The sequence below is a fragment of the Phocoena sinus genome, chromosome 15, assembly GCF_008692025.1.
Source record: "Phocoena sinus isolate mPhoSin1 chromosome 15, mPhoSin1.pri, whole genome shotgun sequence".
NCBI lineage: Eukaryota > Metazoa > Chordata > Mammalia > Artiodactyla > Phocoenidae > Phocoena > Phocoena sinus.
Window position 1 is genome coordinate 291,479 of NC_045777.1, and position 24,130 is coordinate 315,608.

Here is a 24,130-nt window from a genome sequence, read left to right on the forward strand (position 1 = left end):
TGCAGTGAAAACATTTATTTTTTACAAGTTATCTTTATTATAGGTCAACATTCAGACATAAGAGACCATCACCATGGGAAACCACCGTGACCCTCCAGCCCAGCCCCAGGTGTGTGCGTGGGCTCAGGGCGGAGGTCGGTCCCAGCAGCAGGACACAGCAGCACACGGACGATCGCGGTCCACGCGCCTGCATTTAGCTTCTAACCATGACGCATACATGTTTCAGTGTAAACTGCTCCCCTCGCCCACCCTGAAACACCCTTATTTCCAGGGAGACAAAAATCACCAAAAGCTGCTGCCCACAGGACCCCAGGCCCGGCCGCTTCCTCCCCGGGGACCCTCCAGGGTGGATCTGGGGTCAGAACAGAGACCCCTTTGAACGTGGCTTTGTCACTGATTGTATCTGATGCTTAGAAAATTGGTTTTAATGTTTCAGGGGAGGGAGGGGTTTCCAGCCGCTCACCTCTGGGTCAGGTGAGCCCCCAGGTATGGGTGTGACCTTGGCAGCCCTGCAGCCTACCCTGGAGGAGCCGACACTGGCAGCGCTCGGGTGCCCGGCCTGCCGTCCACACTGATTCCAGGGACACAACAGGGCCGCTGTTTCCTTCTGTGCACCTGGCAGAGGAGCTCGCCCAGACCCCCTGCTCCTGCCCCGACTCGTCAAGAAACCAGAGGCTGTTTGGGAGCCACTTTTATTGTACTGTCGCTTTGCCCCGGACGGCGGCACTCACGCCGCTGGGTGATATATACATATACACATATGTACACACACTGCCCACACCTACAGCAGAGACGACGCCAACCGTGCTTGAAAGGACAGCAAAAATGTAGCTTTTGCCAATTCCACAGGAGAAGGAATCACAACCAAAATAGCAAAACAGGCGAGTCCTGTGTCACACGGGCTCACAGCTCAGAACGCTGGGAAAGGAGTGACATCAGTCACTGTTTCACGCCCCTCACCACCACCGCCGCCCCCCGCGCTGTCCCCCTGGCGGGATGTGCTGAGAGCCAGGGAAGAACGGACCGGGCCCCTCCAGGGAGAGCCCACGAGCCGGTGCCCGCCCCCCTCACAGGTGGTCTCACACCAGGTGCCACGGAGGCTGCCTGTCTCCCCAGCGGGCGCTGCACAAGCTCCCCTGGAACAGACCGCCCGCGGTTAGAATACGCCAGATGGTCCCGGCAGGGCCCCTCCCCAAGCAGGAGCCCTGTGGACACAGCACGCCTAAGGGGCCCCAGCGGTGCTGGCTGCTCGACTCGTCGGAGAAGTAGGAAAGCTCACGCACGAGCAGTAACGTCTACAGCAGGTTGAAAACAGAAAAACGCCCAGAAAGGACAAGAGACCACGTCACCAAGTGAAAACAGAAATGTACGCGCGGCAGCTCCCGTCTGCACCCTGCAGCCTCTCCCACGCTCCCGGCAGGCCACGGGCGGGCAGTGCTGTCAGAGCCTCAGGGCACCCGGCACTGGCCTCGGCGGCCCTGGAGCGAGGGCCGAGGCGCTCCTGTTCCCACCACAGCAGGAGAGGGTTGTCCCCTCCGCGCACGTGAACAGGGGGCCCTCCAGACACAACACCCGGCTCACCAGGGAAGCAGATGGGCCACACAAGGAAAAGGGAAATGCAACCAGGGACCTAGGTCTTCAGTCAGGGGGAGGGCCTGAAAGCACAGACAGGGAAGTCTTTGAAAGGGTTTCTGCCTCCAAGTCAACAAAGTGGACGTGTGTCGGGGGGCAGGGTCAGGTGCGGGGGCGTGGTCCAGGCCCTGCGCCTGGCCCCGGGGTGCCCAGCCCTCGCGGAGTCATCAGCTTTGCCTTGAGGATTGTTCTCATCACCGTCACGATTTATTTAGTTTTTGCAAATTCTACAGGAGACTGGGTTCAACAAACCTCCGGACCTGCCCCCCTGGCCTCCAGGGGAGCACCACATCTCTAGTGGACGATCAGAAAGATTCGGGAACCGAAGGACACCCGGCAGAGACCCGCCCTGACCTGCGCGACGCGCCTCGTTTTCTGCCCACGAAGCAATGACACAGTCACCATGGAAGGCGGCTGCCTACCTGAAGCCCAACCTCTGAACGTCGTGCTTGGCCGCTCTAGGGAAAAACAACTCATTTCCTAAAGTTATTTCCAGAAACGTCAGGAAGGCCGACTAGGGCCTGCTCTCAGGCTGAATTCTTGCTGGCCTGGAATTGGCACCTAAGACTGTCCTAGTGTCTGGCCTCCTCCCTGCTCCAGGGCAGGTCAAACAACGGATTTCTTGTCCTTCTGAGAGGCCGGATCTCAGCAGATTATTCCTCATTTAACATCAGCGCAGACCTCCCCTCTTGCTGACCGTCTTCGTGATTGTTTTCAAGGGCAAAACCCCAAACAAAACGGAACCCACAAGTGCCCACGGACCTGGTGCCTGCAGAGCCGGACGCTCACCCCACACAGCACCGTGAGGGCAGTGGGCAAGCCGGGGCCTGGGCGGGGCTGGGGTGGGGTGGTGGTAGTCAGTGGCTCGGGAAGGTGTCCTGGTGCGTCTGACCTCCTTGCATGCAGCCCCTGCCCCACGGCCTTCCCTACGGGACATTCCGGAGGAGCCCAGCAGTCGCGAGGTGCATGATGGGAAGCCAGACCCACCTGGGCCACGCAGGTCCCGGGGCAGGTGCTGGTCTGGCACAGGCCCAGCACAGCCACGTCTCCAAGTCCTCAGAGCAGGGGCCACCCACAGGTCTGGACGCGGACAAGACAGACTGGCTTCCAACAGCCCACAGACGGTGCATGGACAGAGGTGAGCGGGGCTTCTGTGGTCTGGCTGCGGGCTAACGAGCCCAAGGGCACCAGGGCCACTTGGGGACCCAACCCTCTGCCCTGAGAGTGCCTTTGGTCCAGCTGGTCCTTTCTCCGTGAGCCCGACATCTCTAGCTCTGCCCAAACCATCAACGACAGCCAAAGGGAGCAGTCGGAGGAAAGCGGGGGGGTGAGAGCTCTGGGAAGCACAGAGGGGAGGGCTGTGCAGCCCGCTCGCCACGGGCAGCCTGGACTCCCAGCCCCACTGACCACCACTAATTGGGCCGCTGCTGCCATCTGTGGTTCTTAGAGATTCAAAGAGCATTACCAAGAGGCCAGGTGGGCCTGAAGGAATGTGGAGGACGATGCAGGGAAGGGGAGAGTGGAGGCTGCGGAAGGGGCCCCTTCCATCCAGCTCATGGCCTGGGGACGTGTGGGAACGTCCCCACCCCGGGAGGGAACGCACTCGAAGCACGGGGGCCTCAGGTCAGACGTGAGAAACAACTGCTACAGGCTAAGCAGACGAGGTGAACGGGTCCCGCACAGACTGTCCCTGGTACGAAGCCACAGAAACGGCCCGGCGCTGGGAGAGTGGGCCCAGCTCCTTCCTGGCAGGTGAGTCCGGAGGCCCTGCCTGTGGCCACATGGTTGGCAGGCACGGGGCAGGGAACAGACCCCACGGCTCCAGCCAGACAGCACCTGCCTCAGGCCCCCATGGGCACAGGGAACGGAGCCCGAGCCCGCCTGACCGCGAGGGACCACACGGGCCGTCCAACCGCTGCGTCGACCTGCCCGAGAGCCCTGAGGCGGCCCCACGTCCGGGGAATACGGCCTGGCCGCAACACGCTCACAATACAGACAGACATGGAACGTAACCCTGCACATGCTATTAAAAAAGGAAACAACAGAGGAAGAAGACCGTAGCTAAACTGCTTTAAACACTGCATGCTACGCACTTCGTGTGTCGGGGATCGGCGGGTGGGCGGGCACAGAGGCGGGCTGGCGCTGCCCTCTCGGGGCCAGGGCGGCTCCCGCCCCACCTCTGGGACTACAGTCCACGATTCTAAGGTCGAGTGGCTGGGCGCTGACTGACCCTCGAATCACAGCTTCTCCTGAATTTAGTTGAACCCATCGGTGTGATAGCTGGGGTGGGAGTCGGCTGTGAGCTGGGTGGTCTCCGTGGCGGACGCCGGCTGGACGACGATCGGCGTGTCTGCGGCCTCTGAAAGCAAGCGACGCGCGGCCTCAGGTCGGGCCGGTGGGCCTCTCGGCCCCCGACACCGTCTCCGGGCGACACGCTCGGCCACCTGGTGGCTCGACCGGGGTCGGAGGTCGTAAGACGAGCGCCCAGGGCGGGGCGAGGCTGCCAGGACCTCCGCCCCACACGACCTTCGTCAGCGGCCTCGGCCCTCGGCCCTCCCCGCCTACGCAGCTACCACAGTCCGCGGCGGGGACAGCCCTCCGCGCCTGCTTTACCTCCGGCGTCCACGTTCACACCTCAACCGTCCCGCCGCCACCACAAACACTCCCGCACAGTGTCAGTGCCCTCCTGTTTGACGAGACAGGGCGACACGTTCAGGGCCCGCTCCGGCCCCGCCCCTCACGCGCGCCCCGGGCGGCGGGCTCACTCACCCCTCTCGTCGGACTGCAGCTGCGCTTCCAGGTCCTCGGGGGACACGTAGAACTCGGTCTCCTCGCCCTCCGGCGCCTTGGGCTTGCACTTCCCGCAGCAGCAGTTGAAGCAGCAGCAGAGGCAGCAGCAGCAGTAGCAGCAGGTGAGGAGCCCGCAGAACACAAACAGGGCCTGCGGGCAAGGGGACGCGGCTGTGCGGCGAGGCCGGGACGCAGCAGCTCTCACCCTGCGCCCGCCCCCGACCCCCGCCAGAGTCACGCAGGGGTCCTCACACCAGCAGTGGACTCTTTTCCAGATCAAGGAGAATAAAGAAAGCACTGAGCACGGGGACAGGAGGGCAGGAAGGAGGAGACCAGCTGCGTAAAGAAGGGTAACTCCTGAGAGGGGAGGAGGGCTGACTGGCCGCTGCGGGACCGGCTTCCGACAGCTCAGCGCCCTGCAGTGAGCCACACCCTCGGGCCTCACACGACAGATGCTTTGGATAGAATCAGGAAACCAGCTAATGTTACAATATGAAACAATAATATTTCTTTCAGAAGTTTCTCAAGCTAGATATCTCTAACAAGTTTTCCCTAATCACAAAAATAAATCTATCCACCAAGTGATGAAAAAGTTCATTTCCTATTTCTACCACAGTGACTCACGAAAGAAAATGCCGTGGACGTCACCGCTCGGCACAGACCTCTCTCTGTGCGCGCGGGCTGGACGCAGGCAGGCCACAGGCCAGCTACAATCTGCTGGGACCGGGCCTTTGCCCGTATCTACGGGGACGAGGAGCCCGCCACGTGCCCAGATCCACCTGGCGGGATGCGAGAGTGGGAGCTGCGCCCTCACCTTGGCCCACCAGCTGGAGAGCACGAAGTAGGTGTTCACGTTCTCCTCCCCAAACTGCTCGGCCACGTAGAGCCCCAGCGAGCCGTACTTGTCGTAGATGTTTCTTTTCGTGGAGTCCGTCAGGATGGCGTGGGCGTTGTTGATCTCCTTAAACTTGTCTGCGGCCTCTGGGTTATCTGGGTTCTTGTCAGGGTGATATTTCAAGGCCAGCTTCCTGCAAACCAAAACCATCTGTTGGTCTCACGTCTCACGCTCATCCACCGGGATGGAGGGCCAGCAGGGGAACGTTTACCCGTCACCACCTCCCTTTCCAGCCGGCCACAGAACTAGAGAATGCCAGGCTCAACAGAAATGTCTGCAATTGTCTCAGGGCAAACCTCCCGTCTGAACCATCCACAGAGCAGCAAGTGCTCGGGTGAGAGCTGACCTGCGGGCACTCCCAAGAACTGCCAACCCCGCTGCTGCCCTCTAGAGTCCTGACTGTACATTTGCCAAATGGAGGGACAGGCAAGGAGCGCGCAGCACAGGAATTTTATTGTACTGGTGAGGAGATAAGCTGAGAACACAGACGACTGTGTCAACTGTCTGCACCAAGACAGTGTCGGTCTCTGGCAGCTGCTCAGGGACACCGCAGGGGAAGGGCAAGCTCAGCCATGTGGGAAGGCTGCCCCGGGGGGTGGTGGCAGGGTCTCCACCGAATCCCGGCCTGCCCCCACGAGCCGTCTGCTCCGGGGTAGGGAGTGTGCGTGACCCACGCGCTGCTATTGCTCTGTTTTTGTTGCCAAGAAAACATGAAGGTGATAATCGTAAGCTATACGGGGACACACTACACACACAAAGATGCAGTGGAAGGGCTACCGGTGAAAGCCCGAGTAGGCCGGGGAAACACGCGCGCATAAGAGACAGGAGGGGCGGGAGCGGCCCGCCCCCCGGGCCCAGGCCTCTTACCGGTAGGACTTCTTAATGTCATCCGAGGTCGCATTCCTGTCCAGCCCCAGAACGTGGTACAGGGATTCCCCAGAGGTAGAGAGGGAGCGCTGTCTCTGGTCTGCCATGGCAGCCTAGTCTACAAGGAGGACGCAGAGGAGACATCAACAGCTACAGATAAAATTTAAGTGTGTGTTTTGTAATCCCTTGGGCAACCTCTAAATACAGACGTAAGGAGGCAAAGCTAGAAAGCTGAAGGGAAAATGAAAATGAATCTCTACAGACTAAAAACTCCATTAAGAGGAAGAGATTTGTCAAAATGGATAAAAAAAATGCAAGACCCAACTAGACACTGTCTGCGAGAGACACTTTAAAAACAGAGCCTCAAAACACACGAAGCAAGCGCTGACTGAGATAAGGGGAGGAGCAGACAAGTTCACAGTCACACAGATCGTAACACCCCTCTCAGAGACTGACAGGACACACACACACAATCAGGAAAAATACCGACAACCTAAAGAACGCTATCAACCACCATGACCCGATCACCTCTACGACACCCACATCCACAGAACTCACACTCTAAAAATCACCAAGACGTACCACGTGAAGGGCCATGAAACAAGTTTTCACAAATTTAAGTGGACTGAAATCATACACAGTATGTCCCCAACCCTAACAGATTAGAGACCCAAGAGGAAAATATCTGTGAAAACCTCAGGTGTTTAAATATCAAACGATACACTTCTAAATAACATGCAGTTCAAAGAAGAGGACGGACATAATTTCTAAACTCATTACTGATCTAATAATCTGTACGTGGTTACACTACTACTTAAAAATAAGTTGATATATTCACAGTTGCCAAAACTCAGAAGCAACCAGGATGTCCTTCAGCAGGTGACGGATAAGTAAACTGTGGCGCACCCGGACAGTGGAACGTTATTCAGCAAACTTGTGTTTTCCATGAAAAGACATGGAAGAACCTTAAATGCATTTAAGTGAAAGAAGCCAATCTGAAAAAGCTACAGACTATATGATTCCAACTCTGACATTCTGGAAAAGACAAAACTATGGAGACAGTAAAAAGATCAGTGTTTGCCAGAGGTTGGGAGAGGGAGGGATGAACAGGCAGAGCACAGAGGAGTTTTAGGGCAGTGAAACTATTCTGATACTACAACTGCAGATACGTGTCATTATACGTTTGAAAAACCCCACAGAATGTGCAACACCCAGAGTGAGCCCTGATGTAAACTACAGACTTGAGTTACTCTGTATCAGTGTTGGAGCATCACTCAAAACAATGTACCACACCAATGCTAATAAACTGTAAGACTGGGGCGGGCAGGGAGTATAAGGGAACTCTCTGTACATTCTCCTCAATTTCTGTGTAAACCTAAAACTGCCCTAAACAATAGTTCTGCTGTCCTCAGAGACTGAGATTACACTAAGCTGTGAAGAAAAAGGGGCACAGAAGGATAAGACAGTCTCTGGAAATCACTATCTGAGCAGTGAAGTTGTCAACGAAGCAGACGGGTACAACGATATGCCTGAAACGGCTGAAGGCCAGAGCACAGAGAAGGCACAATTTAGGAAGCGTCTGAACAGAACCAGCACAGAGAAAACAGAAAATGAGAAAATCTGCCAGGCAGGAATTTGAAAGGCAAAGAATACAGACAACTGAGAAAAAATAGTCAATTGAAAACAAAACTAGAGCTGAAAGAAAACACAAGTGTGCAAACTGAGGCCCCACCAGGTAGAGCACCAAGGCCATACTTCTGCATCCTGGGCGCTAAGAACTTCCCCAAACAAAACACGTTTCGAATTCTAAGAAGAAAGGAGTTTCACCTTAGGATTCCACTATCAACAAAGTGTAAAGTCAGAAGAACGTATAAACGCAAGAGTCTGGGAAAAGTACTGCTCGCGCATCTTCAATGAAACAATGATCTGAGGAGTATTTCAACAAAATGTGGAAAGAAATCAAGAAACAGGAAAAGATGTGACAAGAGGAGTAGGGGTGTCCCGGCCTGCGGGGGAGTGGCCCAGGCGTGCCCCCTCCTGCAGGTGGCATGGTCACTTCTGATCACAACAAAGGACACACACGGGAACTCCCTCCAGACTGGGTTCTGCAGGGGCTGGGCTGCCCTGGCCCCCTGTAGCCTCACGACGCAGGCACTCCGACGGTTATGTCATAGACAGAGAGACACATACACAGAGAGGTGAAGTCAGGACCTGAACCCAAACCGCAGGGTGCGGCCTCCTGGCTGAGGGACACCAGGTCAGCCACCTTGGCACGAAGCATAAGAGACGGTGGTGTACAGCTGAGGGCAGGAAATTAAACACGCCTCACTTCAATCCCAGAGATGGTGGGCTTTGGAATCAGGGTGTGAGGACTCGTAAGCCCAGTTCTGACAGCTCCCAGCTGCTTGGCGTGGCCAAGTCGCTGCAGTGCTTGGAGCCTCCCTCCTCACCTGGATGGACACAAGGACCACCCCCTACCCCCCGCCCCATGGCAGGGCTGCACAGAGCCCAGGGACCCTCAGTGATGTTGATGACGGAACATATTCTCGTCAAGTCTCCATTACTAGGAATTTCGTCCATTTACTCCACAACGGAAGTACCATGACTTCGTCGAGTTTAATTACTACTTGGCTAAGTAATTTTTTTGGTCCTTAGGTACTGTTATGGAAAATACAACTCTGACAAATTATTTTGTATTCTCAGTTACTCAGTGCCTACTAAATAGCGCTTTCAGAGCCCATCCACAGGAAAATATCAATGAATACTGTTGTATCTGCTTATAGAACCATATGATTACCTGAGATGTCTAGAGGCAGTCAGCTACTTAATTTGACTAAAAAGAATTCCCTGTGGAACTTTAGCATCTAGGTCATGATTCTCCAGCGCCGCTTACACCAGAGATCACAGACGTTCTCGCAACAAGGGGCAACATTTCCTAGTCTAGGACAGAACCACCCTAAGAAAAATCAGCACACACCTGGCTTAGTTACTAGGTAAGCTAGTCACTGTGGTTCATCACCTGCTTGTTCATAGGTACAGACAGATCACTGACTTTCAAAACCTTAGAATTAATTTTCTTTTCTGTTTTCTGTTGTTGTTTTCTACTGCTGAGTTTTAAGAATACTTTGTATATTTTGTTATATTTTAAAACATTTATTTATTTTTGGCTGCGTTGGGTCTTCGTTGCTGTGCGGGCTTTCTCTAGTTGTGACGAGCGGGGGCTGCTCTTTGTTGCAGCGCGCGGGCTTCTCGTTGAGGTGGCTTCTCTTGTCGCAGAGCACAGGCTCTAGAGCACGGGCTCAGTAGTTGTAGCGCACAGGCTTAGTTGCTCCGCGGCATGTGGGATCTTCCCGGACCAGGGCTCGAACCCGTGTCCCCTGCATTGGCAGGCGGATTCTTAACCACTGCGCCACCAGGGAAGTCCCAGAATGAATTTTCTTAGTTTCAGTGAACTGCCAGCAACTATCACCAAACTTGAAAGGCCGATACCTGTTCAATAATAAACACATCTCCCCAATCCCGGGGATTAAATAGCAGGTTCTGCATTCCCAGTCCTTAGTGCCCGGCAGCTTTCCCTCCCCCACCAGGTGTGGCGCGACTCGGTGCCAGAATGTGGTGGAGCAACGCGGGACATTCCGCCTGGACACTGACACCATCAGGCCAAGTTCTCCCCACACAGAGGAACAGGTTAATGCTCATGTGGATTCAAGAACGTATGGAACCAAGAGCTTCCAGAAAAAACGACTTGGTGATAAAATCCAGCCAGTGAAGATGTGAACCAGAGGAAAGTCATCAACAATGGAAGCCGGGGCAACAGGTCTGCAGTCAGGCGACAAACCCACAGAAATGCAAGATCCTGACTGAGGGGCGGCAGGAGCTCCAGCTACAAACCCACCGCGCAAACCTCCTGGCCCCCACGGTGGGTCAGCACACAGGTGGGCCAAGTGTGTGCAGCCCCACGGCCCCAGGCGCCCCTGGTTAAGGGGGTGGGCCTGCCGTGGTGAGGGAGCAGCAGTTTTATTAGTATCACCGTGATCTTCTGTGTGCCAAATTCGAGGGAAACTGGAACGCTTCTATTTAAAAGACGATGTGGGGACTTCCCTGGTGGCGCAGTGGTTAAGAATCTGCCTGCCAATGCAGGGGACACGGGTTCGAGCCCTGGTCTGGGAAGATCCCACGTGCCGCGGAGCAACTAAGCCTGTGCGCCACAACTACGGAGCCCGCATGCCACAACTACTGAAGCCCGCGTGCCTAGAGCCCATGCTCCACAAGAGAAGCCTTGCTTGCCACAACTAGAGAAAGCCTGCACGCAGAAACAAAGACCCAACGCAGCCAAAGAATAAAATATAAATAAATAAATAAATTTTAAAAAGTAATAAAAATAAAATAAAAGACGATGTGAGTATCTTCGGAAGGTAAGTATCTGGTAATCTGGTTTCTGGGAAGAACCAGGGAGTAGAGGTTAAAAGACTTATTCTGGGCTTCCCTGGTGGCGCAGTGGTTGAGAGTCTGCCTGCCGATGCAGGGGACACGGGTTCGTGCCCTGGTCCGGGAAGATCCCACATGCCGCAGAGCGGCTGGGCCCGTGAGCCATGGCTGCTGAGCCTGCGCGTCCAGAGCCCGTGCTCCGCAATGGGAGAGGCCACAACAGTGAGAGGCCCACACACCGCCAAAAAAAAAGACTTGTTCTTTGTTGTCTACCATTTCTTTACCTATTCCCATACTATTGCTTGATTTTTAAAATCATTTTCTTCTATAGCCTTTTCTGCATTGCATGAACTTTTTATAAATCTATGTATGTATCTTTTTTATAAAAACTACAAAGTTGTCGTTCTTGTGCTTCCAGACGCATGTCTGCCCTCCTAGAGGCTCTGTCACAAGTCACTTCCAGGACACACGACTTTAGCATGTCGGACTGTCGCGGGTACTGAGAACCCAGCCTTCCTGGCCAACAAGGTCCTTTAGCCCCAGGAGTCTGGCCCACATTCCCGTGCACTGACTTCCCTCTCACAGCCGGCAAGTCTCCAACAGTCCCCACAGAATCCCTTCTCATCAGAGTTCAAGAGCAAGCTGTGCATTTGGGGATCTGTTCTGGCTACTAGCCAATCAAAGGGACCTTAATGGAGGATCCAGCCAACCAGGGTCTAGTCAACGCCAAATTCTCCTAAGAACCAGCAAACATCCTCACGTGGACTCCCTCCAACCCAACTTTCAATCATTAGAGTTTTCTGACATCACAAACAGGAAGAGTGCGAGACTAAATAAACTTCCTTATATTTTAATGAAATCACTGACAGCACAGCGATGGGTCTGGACAACTCAAGCCTAATTTAATTATGTCTAAGCCAAGAAGAGAGAGCAAGCTGGGGACCACCAGAAAAGAGCAAGCTGGGGACAGTAAAAGTCAGCACAGACTTTAACACCAAGGCTTACTTTGGTGCTATTCGTCAAGGTATTATTATTCTAGAAGCTGGTGTGCAAGCTTTTTGGTAAAGGGCAAGACAGTAATATTTCAGTCTTGTGGGCCATACAGACAGTCTCCACGTCCCAAGTTCTCAGCTCTGCCTTTGAAGCATGGAAGCACACAATGTCTAAAAGAATGGGCACAACTGTGCACCCATAAACCTGACTTAACTACAGAAGCAGGCACAACCTTTGCCCCAGGGGTCAAGTAATGGCTCTCTTGTGAATTATTTTAGGGAAGCTGGGTGTCGTGAACAGGCACTTACATTTGTGTGCTGTGGGCAAGTGCCGGCTTAGTTACTGTGACTCTTTTTCGGTCCTCAAAGTTAACTTTGCACAAATACAAAACGAAGATGTGGGCAAGAAATGCTGTGAATATGCATTTCCAATCAAGATGGCAAAATCCAAAGAAATTTGTTGCAATGTGAAGCAATTAGGCCAGACAGCAACAGTGCCCACCCCGAAAAGCTGCTGGAAAAGCTGCGAACGAGGTGATAGCATTTTTGACGTAAACCATCCAAGTGTACTCATTGTCGTCCCCCGTCAGTCACTCTTCTTACTTTAGATCATGGTTTAAGCACCACTAGCTCGGCTTCCGAGGGTTTTTCCAACTGGAATCTTAGGTTCCCATATGATACGGAACAATGACCCTGATGATATCTTCATACCAAAGACCAGAGAAACGAGATCCCTTACTTTGTGCGTTTCTCCACTGAGATGAGGAGAGCCCGCTGACTGCATCAGATACAAACTTTCCCCGAGGAAGACACCCCCCTCCCGTCACCGCTGGCGGGTACGGGATTCCGGCACAGCGACAGTGCAACCCTACACCCAAGCAATAAAGACGACTTTCAATGTGCTTTGCTGGGGCTCCAACGACGATGACTCTGTTCACAGGACACACGTCTGTCTCGAAGGGCGTTTACCCTTCCCCAGGATCACAGGTTCAAAAGCATTTACACACACGCCGGGTGCTGGGCAGGAGACACCACCCCTGATGCCGGGGAGTGTTGGGGCGGGAAGACACCCTAAATCAGGGTGAGCATAGCTCCCCTAGAACACCGTGATGGGAGCAGCAGAGGCCCACTGCAGGATCACCTGGTTGCAGAAGACGGAATGAATATGGACAGAATCACGCCCAGGCCCAGCAGTCACACTGCTGAAAACCAGAGACCAAGAGAAAATGGACGCGTTGCGGAGGAGCGAGCGTGTGAGCCATACCCTCCTCGTTAGAGATCACAGCACCCAGAGGGTAGTGGTGCCCAACCTGAATGCGCTCAGATAAAATACCTGTCAAACCAGAATTCTATTTCCAGAAAAAACACCCCTCAGAAACAAAGGCTGAAATGAAGACATTTTCCGACAGAGACTAAGAGAACCCACCACAAAAACCTAAAATTCAAGAAACACCAATGAGAGTTACCTGGACCGAGGGGAAATGACACCAGATAGAAACCAGCGTCTTTAGAAGGAATGAAGGCCACTGGAAGTGGTGAGCACAGAGGTAACAGATGATCTTTTCCTCTTTCTTTTTAAAAAATACACAAGACTGCTGGAAGCAGGAACTGATCAACCTTGGCTTGTGCGGTCTGTGCTGCAAGTAAGACAAACAGGACAGCTTCGCACAGAGAAGCAGGGGTGGGGGAGAAATGGACGCCTTACGTGAAGTAGGCAGCACAGAGCTCTAAGAAAAGCTCTAAGAAAAGCAAACACCACAAAGGGTCATCAACAGAAGGACTGACAATTTCTGGTCTATTCTATACAGAACACTACTTACCAATAAAAGAAGGCTAGCATACTGACACAGCAATGAAATCAATAAATCTCAAGCACAAATGTGTTACGCAAACAAGCTAAGAAACACAAAATGACTCCATTTATACAAACATTAAGAACAGGAAAAACAAGGTCGTGATATAAACCAGAAAAGCGACTGTTTCAGGGAGGTAAGGGGACCTCCTAGGAGACAGAATGTTCTTAATTTAAATGCAAGAGGGGTCTCACAAGTATACACACCAAAACTCACTGAAATCCAGTTAAGATCTGTGCCTTTCACTGTATGTCAAGTTTACCTGCAGTAAACAGAGCAGCCGTTGTAATTAATGTGATTTGTTCTCAACATGAATTAGATACTACGAGAGAACCAAATGAAACATAAAATTCTCTACTCTGTGATGGCAGGCTGCCTGTTTTTACAACTTTCATGGAGACACAGAAAGACATCCGTTTGTCTGTCATTCTGTGGCTGCTCTCAGCAGAGACTGTGTCACCAGGCAGCCGAAAATACTTACGTCTGGCCCTTTAAGAATAAAACAGCTGCTATGAACATGATTCAAACTGGTATTTTATAATTTTGAGTCAGAAAATGAAATAAATGCTGTCCAAGCATAAAAATTATTAAATGTAAATTTCTACATCATTTTCACACACGTTTCAAAAGTTTAACATTCTAGTTAGAAACTACCCACTGCCAGGAAATACGCACTTTGAAGTTTCATGCTCAGCTGGGACACGGTCTTGTAACTAAGAGAGCGACCTGAACTGCAAACGGACAGATCTGACTTCATTCTTAGTACGTGTGATATTGGGAAATACATCTAGGAGGCTCCTGTCAAGCAGAAAGGTTGTGGAAGACAGTGAAGGGGAGAGAGAAAGAATCGAGTTTTGTGGGGTTTTTAAATCATTAAAATCAACTTTTTTCAAAAGTTGTCTTAGCATTTTATTTTCTTCATTTTCTTTTTTTGAGGTTTATTCTAATTTTATTTTTTACAATTTATTTCATTGAAGTATAGTTGATTTTCAGTGTGCTAATTCCTGCTGTACAGCAATGTGGTTCAGCTATACATATACATACATTCTTTTTCATATTCTGTTCCATTACGGTTTATCACAGGATACCAAATATAGTTCCTTGTGCTATACAGTAGGACCTTGTTGTTTATCCTTCTTAATTTTCTATAGTGATCGGGTATACTTTAATGATTTAAAAGAAATAAACATTTTTCCAAAGCGGGAAAAAAGATCATCCTAAAAATAATGTCCCACAAGTGACAAACTGAAGACCATCCCCTTCGCACCTGGTCAGCGCTCTCCCCTCCCCAGAGTTGGTTTCTCCCATTGTCTTGTGACCTGTCTTCTGCTTCCCTCGATTTCCCCCATCTCCCCAATACCTGGCACCACAGGCACACAGCTCCAAGCTCAACGCCGTGAGGAGGCTCCACTAGAGTGTCACGGGGGAAACCAGGTGTCCTCTGCCGCCAGCCTCAAGGTCCAGGAACAGGCCAGCTGTGCTGAGTTGGTGACTTGTCTTTGCCTGAGGAGTCCAGGAGTCCAGCACCTGTTATTTGTTTTGTTTTCTATTTTTTTGGCTGCGCTGTGTGGCTTGCAGGATCTAAGTTCCACGATCAGGGATTGAACCCGGGTCACAGCAGTGAGCGCGCCAAGTCCTAACCACTGGACCACCAGGAAATGTCGCGTCTGCTATTTGAGGTAGCACCTCAGCATTTTGGTTTTTCCTAAACCCGTTTCGATTAAATTTCAAAGGCATCCCCGAGGCCCATGTCAGCACCTGGGGAGCAGCCACATCTACCTGAGCTACACCTGCTATTAACTCAGGAACTGCCATCCCAGCTATGCTCCCAGCCTTGGCCCCAGGAGGGTTAGGTCCTGACCTTTAGGCTGCGTCATTTTTAGTAACACATACCTTTAAAAACAAACAATGGGCACATTCTGCAAGTCTGTAGTGCGTCCTGGTGCTGCTACGAAGAGTACTGGGGCTCCTCCACATTGCGGGGCAGCCAAGCCACACACGAGCAGGGAAAAATGGGCTTCAAACCAGTCAAAGCTCGCCAACCCCAAGAGGCAGGGGTCCGGTAAAGGGGAGGCTTTTCTGGAGCATACGCAGTCTGTCCTCCCTCACTGCCGCCAGGACAAGTCTGTAAAGCACGGCTCTACTCCTGTCACCACCCCACTCAGGTCCTTCCCCAACAGCCCACTGGCTGCAGCATCAAATCCCAGCTCCCGGGCCTGCCTTACAAGGTCCCATTGGACACAGACCCTGTCTGACACCAGCCTCTTCCTGCCACTGCGCCCACTGGGCCTCACGGCCTGACAGCTCGCTCTTAGGCAGAGGCACTGCTGCCAACCCTGAGCACCTGGGGTCTCCTCAACGTCCTGCCCACTCCTACGTGGAAGCCCTACTTAGACCTCCGACCGTGAAGCGACATCCCTGGTGCCAGAAGGCCAGTCCTGGCGCCTGCTCCATGGATGTACAGCAGAGCCCATCACATTCTATGGAGCCATCCTGAGCCTTGAGCACACGTCTGTGTGTTGTTTATTTGTTCAACAAATGTTTAGGAAGCACCTGCCATGTGCCACACTCTGCTCTCAAAGCTGGGGATTTAGCAGTGAACAAAATAAACAAAACGGACAAAAATCCCTGTGCTCACAGGGCACGTCTATGCTCCTTAGAAGACTTAAACATCTTCAGGGGAAAGAGATGTGTATTCTGACTCTTGTATCTCCGTGTGTAAAATCAGCATGCACTGAATGTTTATTAAGAGTTGCTGTTGAATTCAACCTACTATTGCAGGAAAAAAATCACATGTCAACTTTGGAAAAATCATATGCCAACTCTGGAAGAACAGATTTGAAAACGTCTTAAAAGGAAGGCTATTTTGGTTCTGTGTTTTTTTTGTTTTTTTTTTTAATCCCCCTCCCTCCCTTCCTTCCTTCCTTTCTTGGTTGCGCCAGGTCTTAGTTGCAGCAGGCGGGCTCCTTAGTTGCAGCACGTGAGATCCTCATTTGTGGCATGCAAGCTCTTAGTTGCAGCACGCATGTGGGGTCTAGTTCCCTGACCAGGGAGCGAACCCGGGCCCCCTGCACTGGGAGTGCAGAGTCTTATCCACTGAGCCACCAGGGAAGTCCCTTGGTTCTGTTTTAAATATTTTATATAATATTTGATACACAGAAAGGAAGATATGGCACATATAAGTCATGATGCATCATGATAAAATAAACACCATGATCCCATCCTTCAATTTAAAAACTAGAAAATTACCAATAATTTTGAAACTTCCTGCATTCTCCCCATATACATTACCCTGAAGCAATGTTTATTACAATCCCTTGCTTAAAGAAATTTACCTCATATGTTTCTCCCTAAACACTACTTAGTTTTAATTTTTTGAGCTTAAAAAAATTGTCTTGGGCTTCCCTGGTGGCACAGTGGTTAAGAATCCACCTGTTGGGCTTCCCTGGTGGCACAGTGGTTGAGAGTCTGCCTGCCGATTCAGGGGACACGGGTTCGTGCCCCGGTCCGGGAAGATCCCACATGCCGCAGAGCGGCTGGGCCCGTGAGCCATGGCCGCTGAGCCTGCACATCCGGAGCCTGTGCTCCGTGACGGGAGGGGCCACAGCAGTGAGAGGCCCGCGTACCGCCCAAAAAAAAAGACTCCGCCTGCCAATGCACCGGTTTGAGCCCTAGTCCGGGAAGATCCCACATGCCACGGAGCAACTAAGCCCATGTGCCATAACTACTGAGCCTGTGCTCTAGAGCCCGTGTGCCACAACTACTGAAGCCCGTGCGCCTAGAGCCTGTGCTCCGCAACGAGAAGCCACAGCAATGAGAAGCCCGCGCACCGCAACAAAGAGTAGCCCCCGCTCGCCACGATTCGAGAAAGCCCATGTGCAGCAACGAAGACCCAATGCATCCATAAGTAAACAAATAAATAAGACCTTGTTTAAAAAACAAATGGTCTTAACACTGTGTATGCAGCCTTCTGGGACTTGTTTTTTTTGGCCCGTGACTTGTTTTTGAAACTCAATATATTTCTAAGATTCTCCCAAATTGCTGGATATATCTATAATTCACTCATTCCTAGTACTGGACAAATTCCATTTTGGGAACAGGCCACAACTTGTCAATCCACTCTTCTACTGGAAGATGGCTGGTCATTCCCAGGTTTTGCTATTACTGGGGTCCTCTGAACCTTCTGAGCAATTCCCACCTACAGTTTCTCTAGGGCAGTGCCGGGCACGGGGTGATGCCCCGCCAGCTCAGGTTAGTGCTAAGGGCAGAAGTTGACAGCAAAACTTACCCAACTGTCAGAGCAATAGCAAATAAGCACAGGAGAAGGTACTCAACATCTCTACCCATTTGGGAAATGCAACTTCAAACTACAATGAGATACCACTACATATGTATCAGAATGGCTTAAAAAATAACCAGACAACACCCAGTGCTCGTGAGGGTGAACAGTGGCTAGACCCGTACACTGCTGGTGGCACACCAGACGGGGCAGCCACTCTGGAAGAGAGTTGGAAGTTTCCTATAAAGTTAAAGACAGGCTTTCACGTGACCCAGCCATCCCGCTCCTGAGCATTTATTCAAGAGGAACGGGAATTAATGTTCACATGGAAAACCTGTACATGAATATATATAATCGCTAAACCCAGAAACAACACATATGTCCCTGTGAAAGGATAACAAATTGGAAGGTGAACACAATGGAGCACCACTCGGCAGCAGAAAGGAACGAAGCGTCCATCAGACGACGTGGAGGATGCTCAGTAACACTGGGCTGAGTGAGAGAGGCTGGCCGCAGAGGCTAGAAGCTCTATGATTCCATGTACATGACATTCTTGAAAAGACAGCTATACCTACAGAGAGCAGAACAGTGGATGCTGTGGGCGTGGGGGGTGGGTACGGATGAGCGTGTTCCACAGCCTGAGCAGGGTGATGGTTACACAAATCTCTATGTATTAAAACTCAAGAGAACCGTACATCAAAAAAAAAAAGGTCAATTTTACTGTATGTTTATTTTAAAAACGTAAAAAGAAAAAAATCTGGGCTTGCATTTTTTTGTTTTGTTTGCAACTTATTCTTCTAGCTAGTCATTTTCATTGTAGTTTACAAAAGTATCAGCCTGTGACACGATGGAAATTAAAACAAATAAAATCTGGTCCTTCACCACGAACAGACTAGGAAGAACTGTTGTAGGGTGTGTTACCTACAAGTGGAACTTTAGGGTCCCAGAGAAGGGGCAGGCCAACCGCTACCCAGATGACCACACCCCACAAGGATGGGCGCCCCCAGCCGTCCCGATTTCCCGCCCATCTCTTTTTACTTATCATGAGCACAAGTTCATACGTTTTTCTGTTGTGGTAAGAACGACAGGACTGGCCGCCTTAGCCACTCCCACGCGTACACCTGGGTAGAGTTACCTATCTGCACACGACCATGCAACAGATCTCTCACTTTTTCTTTCTTTTTGGCCACGCCGCACGGCATGCGGGATCTTAGTTCCCTGACCAGGGATTGAACCCGTGCCCCCTGCAGTGGAAGCGCGGAGTCCTAACCACTGGACTGCCAGGGAATTCCCTCTCACGTTTTAATGTAACTGAATATATCAAATCTGTGTGAACGTATTTTTTCTCTTTTTTGTTCAATAAATCCTTCTCCATCCCAAAATCCAAAGTGAATTCTCCTACACTTTATTCTAAAGTTTTGTCACCCACAGGTCATCCGCTCCATCTGGGGTTAACCTGGGCCCAGCATGAGACACAGACCAGCATCACTCGTCTGAGCAATGCCAGCCCCGAAGTCCCAGACGCCCCCACAGCATGTCCAGTCTTCCCCTGGGACCTGCGGGTGCACTCTAACTTCCACAGGGGAGGGTTATGGGTGGTGGTGAGGACTCTCTATCTGGTTCCATTCTCAGAGTACTTTATTCAAAAACCTCCAAAATTACCTGAGGCAGTCTCAAAAATTTTTACAAAAGCTACAAGTTCTGTTACTTCTGCACACATCATTAAATAATACTTAAAACAATCATATTTTAATACAAGCATCCATTACAAAGACAAGGTGGGTTTAAAAGCAATGAACAGAGACTCCCCTGGCGGTCCAGTGGTTAAGACTTCGCCTTCCAATGCAGAGGGTGTGGGTGCGATCCCTAGTCGGGGAGCTAAGATCCCACACGCCTCCGGGCCATAAAACTAAAACATAAAAAAATAAATAAAATAAAAGCGATGAGCAGGTAATCCCATGAGCCACACCTCCTGCTGTGCAGACAGGTTTGCCCCCTGTGTCCCCTGGGGACAGGCCGTGGTGGGAAGGCCACACCAGGGCCTCTCACTGTCTCTGGGGATGCCCCTCCGAGATGCAGAGGTTTCCAGGGCTGCCACGGAGGTGCTCCAGCCTCCCCGCCCGCTGCTGGTCATCGCAGGAACGTGGCTGGACAGGCAGCCTTGAAAGCCGCTGTGTTGCCAGGGGTAGGAGGACAGAGTGCCCGGAGTAAAGAAAGTTCCAGGCCACAACGATAATACATCGTATCATGGGTAGTCTGAAAATACAGAAGCTAAGAAAAAGGCTAATAATGTAAGAAAAAGGCTGTTAGGAACCTGGGGAGAGAGAGGCACTCCTCTAGGAAGAAAACGTCATCAGAGCAGGGTCCAGGCTCCGTAACGAACATGGTTTCCACAAGTGGGAATAACGTAAACAATTTATGGATTTTCAGCAATAAACTTACAGACAAGCAACTTTATGTTTACGAAACACAATGTAAATTTCTCTTGACAGTGTAAAAGTAAAAGGACAAATGAAAGTCAGAGGAGGAGAAGGGAAGAAAGGAAGAAAGGCCGACCCCCTCCAGTTAGCGAGAGGACAACGCATGCTGCTGATGGCGCAGGACGAAGTCCTGTCATACAGGGGACAAGGGGTAAGCGCAGCTACGCTGGGACAGGAGGACAGAGACGCTGCTACGTTGGGTCAGGACAGAAGGAACAGGGGATCCGCCAGGTGATGGGTCGCGACACAGCCATGAGGTGCGATTCAGTGACCGTGAGCCAGCACCTCGGGGAGGGGATGGGGTGCAGCCCGGTGCGGGCACGGCTGCATAGCCTCCCACACTTGGGACCTGGCCCCACAGAAGAAAAACTTCACTGAAAATAAAGATACTAAAGACAAAGTACAACTGGTGTTCCAAAGACAGCTGACCTCTCTCCTCTGAAGGAAGCGTCATTTAAAATCCATGATGAACCTTGGAAAAAGGACATTCAAGAAACAGTTGGGGGGGTGGGGGCTTCCCTGGTGGTCCAGTGGCTAAGACTCCGCGCTCCCAATGCAGGGGACCCGGGTTCAACCCCTGGTCAGGGAACTAGATCCCGCATGCATGCCGCAACTAAGACCCAAATAAATAAATAAATAAATAAATAAATAAATAATAAATATTGGGGGGTGGGGGAGAACCAGCTGGGTCTGGAGCACTTCACCTCCTCAGGAGGGCCAACTCGTACCGGTGCTGGGGACACACTCAGAACACGGTGGAAAACCAGCGGTTTGAATGCGTGACTCCGAGCTCACTACCTGTTCCGGAAGGAAAAGATGGACACACTGCAGAGTAGAAGGAAACGGCCACCAATGGCCTCCACAGACACATCTGAAGAATTATGAGCAAGAGTCAACAAACGTGGAAGGGGTAAAAGGGACGATGCTGAGTATCACAGTCGTCCGTTACCTTTACTCCTAACTTAAAATGAATTCCAAACGTAAAGAATTCCTAAATTCTTCAGGAAAATAGAGGAACCCCTAAAGATGTCATCTTTCTTCCTTAATTCTAAGAAAAATAAAAAGCAACAGTGATGCCAAGCCTTAAGACAAAGAGAGAGAATTAGAGTCAAACGGATCCATCTTTAAGAAGGGCTCCCCGCCAATCATCAAAGCACGAGAGAAAATGGGTCTAAACCCCAGGCAGACGGGCCAGCCTACCAAAGAACAGTGACTAAGTAGCACTTTCACCTAACAATAAGCACAATGCTTGGTCACAAAAAGAGCATGTATTCCAGTACTAAAGACATTGAACCCTCGGCCCTCACAGAGGGAGCACAAGGCTGACCAGCAAGGGCTCAGCAGACACCCTGGGGCAGCTGAAAGGCCCCAGCATGGCCACACCCTAAGCCCTTCTGAGGTATAAACTGAGCGACTGCCCCAGTACCGGCCGAGCATTCAGTACGGTCTATGGAATTAATTTTATCAGTAGTGACTTATGTCCAGAAACCAAATAAGGATTTTCTTTCATAAACTAATGCTTACATACAGTCAGTCAAAAGGAAAAGGTCAGAAGTTGAGCAAAACAACTCTAACTATGTGTCTGAATACAAGGAGAGTCAGAAAAAACACTGAACATTCTCAAGAGCCTGTGACTCAGAGAGGAGGCTGCCTATGGCCCAATGTGGACGGGAGAGCCCCACTCCCGACCCGATGCTCCTGGTCCTGCCTGCCCAGCATCCCTGAGGTGCAAACAACAGGGCGACACTGCCTCTGTGTAAAGCGCGCCTAAAACAAGCTGGAACCCTGACACCAGAACGTGACCGACAGACACAGGTGACATTTCCATCATCACAGCACTGGGGCCAACAGGGACTCACCTATGCACAAGGCTGCAGAAAGAGATTCTAGGAAGACCAGTGCTATGGCCAAACACTTCCAGAAAACCTTAACATATTCTCAAAGCTAAATATGAAAGCTAAATATGAGACAGTGGAAGGCAAAAGTATTTCTTATAAAAGTTATGAGCACGGGAACTTTCTGGGTGTTGGTGTTCTAACCTCACAACCCCTACAACCTCAGGTACTGAAGTCACAGGTACCCTTCAACCCAGGCAGCCACCTGCCGCCCCCGGCCCTCCGCGGACCAGGCCTGCGGATCAGCAGATAGACTGGAGAACCAGAGGTATCTGTATCGTGACAGAAAGGGCGTAACGCTGACTGGCAACCAGGTGCAAGTCCACTCTCGTGAATGTTTACCAGGAAGGATTTCTTACTATCTAGAGACCATCACGACATTCAAATCCTCAACTTTGAATATCACATGAAAATACTTGTGACCAAAGTCACGGTCACACAGAAGCACGTAGGCTAAGAGACCTACTTAACGCTCCCGGGAGAGCCCACAGGCTCAGAGCAGTGCAGTGTGTGACACTGACAACCCAACGACCCACCACCTTGGGGGCAGCTCCGCCCCCAGGGAGGGGACTGGACACTCCAACTCCAGAATGAGCAGAAGCCTAAGATACACACAGCGGCTCGAAGTTCATGAAACGCAGCAGATGCAGCCACAACATCTTCTGTGTCTCCAGCAGGAATGTGTCCTGAAACGCATCCACTAGAAACCGCGCTGCACTGGGACGCCCCAGCCAGGGCTGCCCCATGCGAGAGCCCCTGGGGAGGGCGCCGCCCAGGGTGCCCACTGCTGGACTGACTGCCTCCGATGAAGCAATGGACCCTGCGACGATGACCAAAACCAACCGTTCTAGTCCAAAATCAAGTATGAGCTGCATGAATTACCCCAGGACGGGCCCAGTGTAGAGAGACGCCTGATGTCAGAAGCGTGTCAAGACACACGCATTGCACATGCTATCACAGTTGTACTGGTGACAGAACTTATGATTACTGCTGTAATTTTACCAACATGGTACCTACAACCTAGGGCGTGCTTACCATGTGCAGGCACTGAGGGGCACACATGCTCCGGACCAAGACGCCCGTGGGGCAGGTGCCCAGTCCAGTGGGTGATGAGTGCAGCTCTTGGGCTACCTGGCTGGGCTGGAGCCTGGCTTTGCGACACCTGGGCTCAGTGGCCTGGGCGGGTACTCAACAGCTTCGTCCCCTCTCCGTCCCGCGGGGCTGCAGGTGGCCTGCCACAGTGTGTCCGCGATCGAGCCGTGTGAAATGCGAACAGTGCCGGGTACAAGATTTACACGAGCCGTTGCTGTTACTGCCTCCAACTTACAGATGAGAAGACTAAGGCCCAGGAACGGGGTAATCTGGAGGCCACTGTGCCAGGGATCAGCAGGACTGGGATTCAGATTCACACCTGACTCCAAGTGCTGTACAATTCGACCGATTCTCGGTAACCATGTCACAAAGCGGAGTAATTTTTCCCTGCCCTGAGCACAAATAACTTATTTTCTTGTACTAACCTACAAGCCTTATCTAAATAAGGTACTGTATTAACCCTTTACTGTGTTTTTAAAAGAAAATAAATACACATACAAAGTTTATAATGGTGAATAAAAGTTATGTAGGTTATACTTTATTTGACTCTCAGCTTGAACACTAATATTAATTATTGTTGCATACATTTTGGATGTAAAATCCATACTTCACTGATTTGCCTTATTGTCGTTTGCCTTTTAAAAATATAGGAAAAGACCTGCCTTCAAGGCTTTACGGGGCAGGCATCTAATCAGGTAAGGCTGTACCGAGCTGCTATTCACCGAAACACGCTCTGCCCCTGTGACCACACAAAGAGTCGAGCTGTTCGTAAGCTGGATGGTCATTCTGGGGTGAGGAAAGGACAAAGACCCCTGCCCACTCCAGGGAGCAGCAGGGGGGTCTGATGAAGTGACAGGTCTGCCTCACGACACTGTGACTCTGTGAGCAGTTTAAGGAATGCCACAAGTAAAAGGTAGATCACAGACA

General features: G+C 51.3%; 1 protein-coding gene across 5 annotated transcripts in view; it reads right to left on the reverse strand.

Annotated features, from left to right (window-relative positions):
- DNAJC5 (DnaJ heat shock protein family (Hsp40) member C5) overlaps positions 1 to 24,130 on the reverse strand; it is a 31,220-nt gene continuing 7,090 nt past the window's right edge. For 2 of the 5 annotated variants that reach the window (XM_032604802.1, XM_032604803.1), the window contains exons 2-5: positions 6,185 to 6,302; positions 5,237 to 5,450; positions 4,402 to 4,573; positions 1 to 3,991 (exon numbers count right to left, since the gene is read on the reverse strand). In XM_032604802.1, coding sequence (XP_032460693.1) covers positions 3,888 to 3,991; positions 4,402 to 4,573; positions 5,237 to 5,450; positions 6,185 to 6,291 — 597 coding nt within the window. In that variant the 5' untranslated portion in view covers positions 6,292 to 6,302 and the 3' untranslated portion in view covers positions 1 to 3,887. Of the gene's footprint in view, positions 3,992 to 4,245; positions 4,319 to 4,401; positions 4,574 to 5,236; positions 5,451 to 6,184; positions 9,311 to 14,817; positions 18,304 to 24,130 lie in introns of those variants that run through there. The other 3 variants (XM_032604801.1, XR_004345740.1, XM_032604800.1) reach the window with 3 other exon arrangements.